The sequence below is a fragment of the Tupaia chinensis genome, unplaced genomic scaffold, assembly GCF_000334495.1.
Source record: "Tupaia chinensis unplaced genomic scaffold, TupChi_1.0 Scaffold139484_1, whole genome shotgun sequence".
NCBI lineage: Eukaryota > Metazoa > Chordata > Mammalia > Scandentia > Tupaiidae > Tupaia > Tupaia belangeri.
This window is the reverse complement of record NW_006199369.1, coordinates 516217-527133: the sequence shown is the minus strand read 5'-3', so window position 1 is coordinate 527133 and position 10917 is coordinate 516217. Positions and strand designations below refer to the sequence as shown.

The following is a 10917-nucleotide window of genomic DNA, read 5'->3' as shown; positions in this document are numbered from 1 at the left end:
TTTTTTTAAATGAAGGTATCAGAAAGTGTGACCTCAAAATGTCTCTTTGACTTATAGATTATTTCAAGCTAAACGCAATTGAGAACCAGCAGAAGCAGGAAAAGCTCTTTACCTCTCCCAAGCAACCTAAAAATAGCATATAAGTTTCCCTGTTTGCAAAGGAAATTTCTTTTTAATACTAGTCTCAAAACATTCACTATTTTAAAATAAGAGTTTTACACAGTTTTACTGAAGTTGCATTCTAACATAATGAGAAAATAGGGTCATAGAGATGGAGAAAACTAGGTTAAAAGTCCACCAACTGGGGTTTCATAGCTCATCTACAATAGCACCTGTGAGAAATGCCAAGGGTCATAATTTCAAGTCCAACAGGAGACGGACAGTTCATAAAATTGTGGGATGATTGCTATGGTTTGAATATGTGCCCCTAAAATTTATATGTTCAAATTTGGTTGTGACTATATTAAGGGGATAGAAACTTTTCTCAGCTCTGAGATTAACAAGTGAAGCCCTTGGGAGGTGATTACGATTAGATAAAGTGATCATGATGATTGAATGCTGGTGGGTTGACAAAGAGAGGAAGTGACACCAGACAGAGGCTTATGACCTCATTCTTGCCATGTGATGCCCTGCTCCACGTTGACACTTTACAGGAATTTCCTACCAACACAAAGCCCTTACCAGATGCAGTCCCTTGACCTCTAACACAATGAGCAGAATAGACCATTATTCTCTATAAATTATCCAATTTGTGGTACTTAGTTATTAAGCAACAGAGAATGGCCTAAAACATTGGTTTGTACAGTCTTTCCAGATGGAAGACAAGAAGCACAGAACCACATATACTGTGGAGAGACCTAAATCTGCCTAGCAGAACTGGTTCTTCAACCACCATGCCAGACACATGCTGGCTGCATTTGGCTGTGGGCCAGACATCTAACTCCCAGAGTAGAAGCAGAGATCCAGAGTCAAAAAGTTGGAAACAACAATCACAGTGAATGTACCTGAATATGAAAAGTGCTATCAGGGAGGACCACGCTGTGGGCACTGGGAGAAGTGAACAAAAGCTACACTCTTACTGTGGACAAAGACCCACAGGAGACTGCGGGTCTCCTCTGAAAATGTACAGGTTGGGACCAGCAGTTAGCGTAATGGCTATGTCGCTGGACTTCCACATAGTCGACCACGGTTCGAGTCCCGGACCAGGTGGCTTAAACTCATGCCGGGCACGTGTGCGTGCGTGCCCAAGATCCCAAGAGGAGAATGGAGGAGAAGGAATTGAGGCGTGGCCATCCCCCCTGGGGGATGATTTCTCGCTTTCTGTTTCTCTGTCTCTCTCCTTCTGTCTGGAGAGCGCACACGCCCTATAGCAAAAACCTCTCAAAAAAATAAATAAATAAAAGCAAAAAAAAATAAAATAATAAAATTAAAAACACAGGGAAAAAAATGTACAGGTTCATCCTGACCAAGGTGCTGCTTTAACCCTGGAGGTAGGGTCTGAAGGAAGGGCCAATGGGAAAATCTCCATGTCTGCATTTCTCAGCCCCACAGCATGCAAAGCAGAAATGTCTATAGATAGGCTGAAGTGACAAAAGGAAACTCTGCAAGGAAAAGTTTCCTCCCATAACCTCAAATTTTCCAGAGTGAACTGGGTCCTGAGGGCCATTTAGTCCAACCTTGTAAGTTCACCTAGTTTGGAGAGGGACACCCAACTCTGGCAAGTCCACATGGCTTCCCTGACCTACATCTCTGATTTCTCGAATGACACCCCTCTCTTTTCAGTAATGTCACCCCCTATGCCATCACGTTCCTGCTGGAGCACCACCTTCCCATTTAGACCCCGTGAACACTGTCCAGGCTTTGGAACCTCAGGCATTTACTAACCTAGCTTCTCTCACTACTAGTGCCCACACACTACCTTTCTGTACTGGAGAAAATGACAAAGCAGGAGGATAAGGGCCCTGGAGATGACAAGGCATGCTGTGTCCAGGATCTCGGATTACACTAGGAGACCACTCCAATCCAGCTGCCTCTCCCACTGCCACCCACTGCCCCTCAGGAATGCATTCTAGCACACTCTGGAGGAGAGATCCAGCAGCGTGAGCATTAGCCAAGTGCGTGCACCTCCTTTAGTTCTGCTGAGTAATTGAGGATTTGTGCGATGTGAAGGTCATCCAAACCAAACCGAGATTTGAGGTCAGACTGGACTTGCTGTGGATTCCGCACTGTATTCTGCAGGGCTAGGTGGTATATTGACTCTGCAAAACAACAAGCAGTTTATACTGTCAGTTGTTTTCATCTTTTAAAGTGTCTAAAATAATTCAGAAACTAATGCCATTTTCATCTTTAAAGGAAAAGCAAATGAAGACCAAATTCCCATTGGGTTTCAGATAGGCAAAGTGCACATAAACTAACCCTTGATGTCGCAGAGAATCTGTGAGATGTCACAGACTCCCTGGCATAAATGATTGCAGTTTCTAGAGGGCAATGCCAAAACCTATTTCAAGAGCTTCATCAAACTTAAGTTCCTGAACATAATCATCTCACTTCTAAAAATCTCTCTCTAGAAACTAATCAGATATCTGAACAAAAGTTAAGGTACAACAGTGTTACTGCCTGGTTTTATACTGATTAAATATTGAAACCAGCTAAGTAGGTGGCATACAGAGGAAGGGATAAATTACAGTATATTTTCATTTTTTGGTTTTCAAAGTTTGTGCATTTATTTCCTGCATGTGTGAGAAAGATAGACAGGCACCCTCAACTGGGTCTTCACACCATGACCCCCCGCCAAGTCCTGCAGTTGGTCAGAATCACAGGCACCACATGCCCAGTGTGTGGAAGGAGACTGGAAATGCAAACCTGAAGACTTCCCACACAATCTCCAATGTCATACTTCAGTACCCCTACTGCCTGTGCTCATGGCTCTGTCCAATTACAATATACCCGTAGTATGAAATATCAATGCTATGGAATCTTGAAAACCATATATCTAAAAATTATTGGAAGTTATAGAAGGTTCCCTAACTAAGACAATTAAGGTATAAAATATATAAGCTGCCCAAAACCCCTATACACCATCTAGAAATGATACACCCAAAATTAGATCTGAAACTCTCAAGAAACTGACAAAATTTCTAAGTAGTATGGCCTGGCAACTAAATACATATATATATACACAAATTCCAAGGTGAACCTTTGTCTGAAAACTGAGCAACTAGAACATTTCATGTAATGATTCAGCGCCATTAATGCCTACAGAGGCCCAGCCACTGCAAAACCATTTTCATATGCATAACCTCATATTATCTTTATTAACACTGTAGACTCTAGAGAAAAGACACAATGGTGACATTAAAAAAAAAAAAAAGTCAAGTCAAAGGTGATCTCAGGAAGACATTGAAGATGCAGTGAATCACAGAAATCTAATGCTGCTTGCTTCCTGTCTGATTGTGTTTGCATAGCATCAGGGTGAGGAAAAACTGCTTTCTAAGATTAAAACCAGTATGTGTTAGTGTTGAAGAGGCATCAGGAGATGGGCTAATCATTTTCTATGTCCTGCAACAACATACGGATGCCTTTTTAGAGAGGAAGAAGCTGACATCTGAGTCATATAAAGTCAAACGTCAAGATTAAGCCACACTTTGAGATTCAAACTCAAGTGATCTGGTTTTCCAAACCTGAGTAGCAACTATTATATGAACCTCTACTGCTCTCAGAAAATGTGTTAGAATTATTTGGAGTTCAAGAAAAGAAAGAGGTAAAAAATAGTAACATCAATCAGTGAGCGAGCTATAAAATATAAAATTGTTCTGAAATAGTAAGACAACTTGCATTCTGTAATGCATTGCTAAACAACAGAGTATTCAGAATATAGGGATTAGCAATTACAATGAATAACAAGATTGTACCAGTAGCTCAGAGCCTCTGACATGGCTCATTTTTTCCCTTTCACACATTGTAATCTGTTTATCAGGCAAACAAATTTTTCTTGGAGACCAGAAACGAGCACAATTTTAGCTACCTCTGCAAGTATGCCTTGTAATAGTGTTCCTAGACACTGAATCACTGGGAAGCTGATAGAAAATTGCTTATTTTTTACATTCTTGGTGGTAATTACATTTCCAATTATAAGGTAAATCAATTGCAGTAATTTGGATGAGGTACAAAAACTTGAACTTCAAAATGAGTTTGTTAAAATTGAGGTCCCTGGGAAGATTTCAAAGAGGTGTTTCATGAGTCTCCCACCCACCCCCCACTCTGGGTTTGTTCTGAAACTAAGAAATTGTAGTTCCGGCTGAAACTAACCTAGCATGAAAATTGAGTTAAACTGACGTATAGTATTGAAGATTTTAAAAAATACATTTGGTAAAAATCTCTGATTGAACTGCTGATGTATTCAGTTAATTAATATCTTAATATTTTATTCAAAATACTAGCTTCCCTCTTACAAAGCATTCAAAGAAATTCTTCCTCTCTGGAGATCTCCCTGTGCTGAGTCATAAGCAACAGGAAGAACCAGAACCAACAGGTGGAATTTGGGGTGATGGAGAGTGTCACATGCATTGCTTCTAGAAGCAGGAAAAGCCTCCTTTTAGAAGGGATATTGCAATCTCTGTGTGTAAACACAGCTCAGGAGACTGAGACCTCGAGTAAGTGGCCAATGGAAGACGTGATCCTGGGCTTCTGATATCAGGCTCGCAAGTCTCCAGACCTCTCATGTCTGTTTTAGGAGTACCTCTCTGCCATGCAGATCTATTGGGTTGTCAGAAAAGTCATGATGCATTTTTGAATGGAAAAACACGTCATGACTTTTTTTATTTTTTTTTTATTTTTTTTGCTATAGGGCATGCGCGCTCACCAGAGAGAGAGATAGAAAGCAAGAAATCCCCCCCGGGGGGGGTGGCCACACTGCAATCCCTTCTCCATTCTCCTCTTGGGATCTTGGCATGCATGCATACGCGCCCAGCGTGAGTTTAAGCCACCGGGTCCAGGACTCAAACCACAGTCAGCTACATGGGAGTTCAGCGACATATCCATTACGCTAACTGCTGGTCCCAACATGTCATGACTTTTCCAACAACCTAATAATTCAACTCCTCCAAGGACTATTTGTGATCTGGCGTAGGATCCATTTCTGAGCCATTTCCTACCCCTACACTATATGTCATACACACTGAGTGTCACACACAGCATTCACTAAGCCCTGGTACTTCACACGCTGTTCCCTCTTCCTAGAAATGCTCTCTTGTCTCCTTTATAAATTCTAATTCATTCTTCAAAACTCTTGCAAGCTTTTCTTGAGGAAGATGCCCAAACTCTACCCTGTGGCCTTTGCTTTTTCTTTATTGACACATCTTTCTCCCTTACTAAATATGACTTCCCTGGGAGTGAGAATGTTTGTTATCCCCATTGTCTGGAAATAGTGTTCAGCTCATAGGAAGTGCTCAATAATTGTTAATATTGGGAATGGATAGATGGATGGATGGATGGATGGATGCATGAATGGACAAACAGAAGGACAGATGAATAGATGGGTGGATTAATTCTAACCTCACTCTTTTCTCAGTGTATTTCCCTTAGGAAACGGAGACAGAAAAGTAGAAATGAAGAGTAAGTTAATAGTAAGATATTCAGGTCTAGTCAGCAATTCAAGAAATAATACCTCATGTCAAGAAAAGAACTAGAGGGACCAGCAATTAGCGTAATGGCTATGTCGCTGAACTTCGATATAGTCGACCACGGTAAACTCATGCCGGGCGCATGTGCATGCATGCCCAAGATCCCGAGAGGAGAATGGAGGAGAAGGATTACGGTGTGACCATCCCCCCTAGGGGGGTGATTTCTCTCTTTCTGTCTCTCTGTCTTTCTGGTGAGCACAAATGCCCTGTAGCAAAAACCTCTCCCCCCCACAAAAAAAAAAAAGAAAGAAAAAGAAAAGAACTAGATAATTCCATTCCGTCCCCTGTGGAGAGGCTGCCTGTTCAGGTAGTGGGCAGAGTCCACATCAACCTGTCCTCCCTCAGTAGCATTATTCTTTTTCAAACCTTTCCCTCCTTATAGGAGCTCAGGGAGAGAAGAGATTACACAGGAGCTCAGGGAGAGGATAGATTACAGTCACAGAACCAGTGAGAGGTCTAAATGTAGATTTCAATTCAACAAATTTTAAAATCATTTATTTGTTCATTAAAAATACTTTTTAAGCAATGACTGCAGAATTTCAACTGTGCTAGAAAGTCAAAATACATTTTGAATTATAATTTTCATTCTACTATCTCTTCTTAACCAAAACAATCAATTATTTTCTTCACTTGATATCTTCATTTCACTGAACAGCAATTTAGTCTATGCTGATTGTCAATAAATATAAATAGTGCAACGTTTTGGAATATAGCAATAGTTCAAAGCTACCCACCAGTGACTGCAATTCCATGTTGCTGCAGAAATGTCAGCATCGAAATGGTTACATTCAGTACAATTGCAGAAACCTGGGAGAAAGTTCGATTTAGTTGCAGCCAGTCTAAATCTTCCAGGGATGTTAAGGAACTAGAAGCCAAACAAAACAAGCAGTATGAGCAGGAGTTGGCAAAACAAGTAGCATCAATTCCAGATTTATTTAAGTCCCATGGACTGGGCCACTAGATTTCTAAGATATGGCTGGACCATTTGCATTCTGTGTTTTCCATGGCTTTAATGGGGCCCTCACGCTCTGGACTGAAGACTAAACAGAAGAGGTAAGACTTTCCCTTGAAATGCTTGAGAACTCTGGCCACCTTCCAGCCTAACTTTGATACAGACTTGAGTTTGGTTTGGCTCTACTGCACGTGTTCTTACAAATTCCAGCCCCAGTGGCTTGAAAAACATCAGGCAAGTGTGCATACATGCCAAAAATCCCAACAGGATGGGAAATTGGAGGTAAAGAGATTGGCGCATGACCACACTTTTTTGGGGGGGTATGTTCTCCATCTACTTCTCTCACTCTTTCTCTCTCTAGTGAGTGCATGTGCCCTCTGGCAGTTAAAAACAAAATCACTGGGGACCAGCAGTTAGCATAATGGCTATGTCACTGGACTCCCACGTAGTCAACCGCGGTTTGAGTCCCAGACCCGGTGGCTTAAACTCATGATTTCTATCTCTCTGTCTCTCTCTATCTCTCTGGTGAGCGCATGCGCCCTATAGCAAAAAACCCTCTCAAAAATAAATAAATAAAAAATAAATAAATAAATAAATAAATCACTGTTCCAATTCAAAATATGTAAGGCAGATGAGGGACAGAAGGAGAGATACAAGAGTTCCAGTCATTTCAAGGTGATATTACTGTAGGTTGTTTTTATCCAACAACTACTTAGTAATTGTTATTTCCCATTTTAAAAATTAGGAGGAAAAAAAATGAGAGACCTACACTTGGTTATCGTTTCCACTTTCACTTACTTCAGAACTGCCTGGAGAAAGTGTTCTCCCAAACGCACACCCTCTTCCATGCAGACACTGTTTGCATGCAGTCTCGGAAGGAAAAGCAGAAAATCCCAGACATGAGGCTGCTGGTGGAGGCTTTCCAACTTCAGTATCACGTCTTCTGTTTTATTGAGATCCATCTGAAAGGAAAAAACATACCACAAGTGTTGCTCTTAGTTGTATTAATCTGTTAAAATAGAGAAGGATGGGACGTTGCTAAAGGAATGCAGACCTACTGCTGCAGGGGATGTTCCTTCACACAGCACTATGTTCCTTTATTTTAGGAAAGCTTGCTTGGGGCCAGCAGGCAGTATGGTGGTTAAGGCACTAGACCTCACAGGGCCGACTGTGGTTTGAGTCCCAGGCCCAATGGCCTGAAAGTCATGCTGGGGCATGTGCATGCGTGCCCCGAATCCCAAGAGGATAATGAACTGCAGCACAGCCTCACCCCTGGGGGGCGATTTCTCACTTTGCCTCAGTCTCTCTAAAAAATACATGTGCCCCATGGCAAAAACATTTTAAAAAAGAAAAAAGGCAGTCTCACTTTGTTGTCATCCTCCTGCTTCAGCCTCCTGAGTATCTGAGACCACGAGGAGCATGATACAATCTCTGGCTTTTAGGGTGGGCTGGGAATTGAACCCAGACCTCCTGTGTGGCCTCAGCCTGCAGAGAAGCGTTGTAAACCAGGACATGCTCCTGTAAGTGGGCAATGATCTATTCTTTACAGGTAAATAATAATGAATAATAATAAATTAAATGATAACTTACCATAATTTAAATATGATTGAGATTGAAATGCCTCTTGTTATTTCAGAGTTTTCTATTATTGCTGAACCCAGTCACAACTGCTACACAATGTAAATAACTTAATACTATACTTTTTCCACACAAAAAATACACCACATTGGGGCAGCAGGTGGCATGACGGTTAAAGTGCTGGACTACTACATGACTGACCACAGTTTGGGTCTTGGACTCAGCGGCTTGCTTTCTCACTTTCTCTCTCTCGCTCTGATCAAACTAAACAATAATTAATTAATTAGTTAGTTAATAATTGAATTGTGGAGTTGTCCTATGAGGGGGGGATACACCACTTCTGTCCACCCCCACTATCACCACCATTTCATACAGCTGGTTTCAGTCGTAAAATTAACACAATCTTAGGATGAAGGAAAGTAGTGGAAACCTATAGCTAAATGGATATTTTGGTAACATTGTCATGGAATAAGACACTACAGATCTGATTTTATTTTCTGAGTATTGGGTTTAAAAAAAAAAATGAGACCCAAGAGGAAAAGTGAAGTATTTATATGAATAGGTAGAAAATAGAAGTTTCTTCTTCATGTGAATGTGTAGGAAAAATGGTAACAAAATCAATTTTAATTAAGGGATAAAGTAACTCCTTTTAATAATTAGCTACGTAAGTGCGGTAGAAAAGGGTTCTACACCAAGGCAACACCAAAGTAAAATGGAAAGGGGCTCAATGGAAAATGGAAAGAAAACTATGTTTGACTAGCACCTAGGACTTGGTCAGAAGGACCCATTTTCACTCAGCACATACTGTGGAACTTTCAGCTTTATTTAGATACCTGAAAGATGGTAAGGAAAAAAAGAAAAAATAAAAACAGAGAATGTGGGTCTTTGGTGCCTCCCTGAGTTACCACTACACTTCTGGGTAGCACAACACCTAGACACTCCATGTCCATCAAGAGTACCCAGCACTGTGTCCCAAGCTTGGCAGTGGCTCCCTCTCCTCTCTCAACCCAGTTCCATTCCCTCAGTATAACTGAGTTCAGTTTTCTGTGTATTACAAATAAGTTATACCATTTATCCTGCAATTGAGATACAGTTAAAAAGAAAATGTTCTCCAGAGCTTCAGCTACTCCGTAAGACACGTTTCCTCCACCTCCGTGACAACTATGGCAGAAATGAAGAGGGGACCAGGAATTTTGCAAGGTCCTGGATATTCCCCACTCTACCTTCCCTGGGCTTCCACAGCATCTGCCTCCTCACCTTCCTTCTCCTGGTCTGAAGCTTTCTCAAGTGTGAGTGCTTAGGGTTCAACTCTCTTTCTCTTTTCTATCCATACTCTCTCCCTAGATGAACACTAAGTGCTACATATATACCCACACCTTCCAAATGTACATGTCCAGTCAAGACTGTTTACCCTAACTCCAACTGTTTACTCTGCCCACAGCCTCCTCAACAGTGCCCTTGGATATCTTGTTAACATGCTCAGAATTGACCCTCTGATTTCCTCTTTACACTTTCTCTCCTTCTCAAGGAATACTTATTTCGATCTGTTCCCATCTCCATGAATGGCCTGGCCATACTGCCACTTGCCAAGGTCAAACCACTGAGAGTCATCCTTGACTCCTATCTAGCTCTCCTAATCTACATCACATTTCTTAAGAGATTATGCTGGTTCTACCTTCAAAATAGACCAAGAATTCTACCCTGTCTCCATACCGCTACCCCTCCACTACTTACTGGTCTAAACTACCACCATTGATGCAAGATGCGTGAGGTGATTTCCTAGCAGGACTCTGGCCACTATCTATGCTCAACACAACATCCCAAAAGATCCTCTGAAAACGTAATGCAAGTCTCAACATTCCTCTACTCCAAATGAAAGTAAAACAGCTTAACATCACTATCAGAATGCTATAATAGAAGAGTTACTTGGAATTCTTTCATTACAACGCATAGAACTGCCTCCTTGTGACCACACTTCTTCAGCTCATCATACAAGTACATAAATGTTCTACATTGTATTCATACAAAGGATATATTGTCCTCTGTTCTTTACATTTGACATGTCAACATAATAATTTTCCACGTACCGCATTTATTAGGTAACTTTACTAAGTAGTCTGGCAACATTTACTTATCCTATCTTTGAATATTAAAATGATTCATCATTATAAATGAACATCTTTATGTATATAATTTTATTTCTTTTACATTATAAGTAAGATAAAAAGTGTAAGAGCAATGACTAGGACAAAAGATATCGAGTTGCTTTTTCTTTTCTTTCTCTTTTTATTTTTTATTTTATTGTTGCTAGAGAGATTTTTGCTATAGGGCATGTGAAACAGAGAGAGATACACAGAAAGCAAGAAATCACCCCCCAGCAGGGATGGCCACGCCACAGTCCCTTCTCCTCCACTCTCTTCTCTAGATCTTGGGCACGTGTACACATGCACCTCATGTGAGTTTAAAGCCAACAGGTCAGGGACTTGAACTCCAGTTCACTATATGGGAGTCTAGCAGTAATTATTATACCATCTGCTTATCCCTCAAGTTGCTTTTTCGAAAAAATCATACTGATTTTGTTATTGCTATACACCATATACAATTGTAGCAGTGGGCTTCAACATCACAAACATTGGGAATCATAATTTCTTTGAACAATGCTCATTTAACCACTGAAAATAGTAAATTGGAGTGTTATCATATTTT

General features: G+C 40.8%; 1 protein-coding gene across 1 annotated transcript in view; it reads right to left on the bottom strand.

Annotated features, from left to right (window-relative positions):
* Nucleotides 1-10917, bottom strand: part of ABCA13 (ATP binding cassette subfamily A member 13) — a 500786-nt gene that overhangs the window by 448500 nt on the left and 41369 nt on the right. The window contains 3 exon segments of the mRNA XM_014593022.1: nucleotides 2125-2258; nucleotides 6416-6546; nucleotides 7432-7595. Of these exon segments, the coding sequence (XP_014448508.1) occupies nucleotides 2125-2258; nucleotides 6416-6546; nucleotides 7432-7595 (429 nt within the window).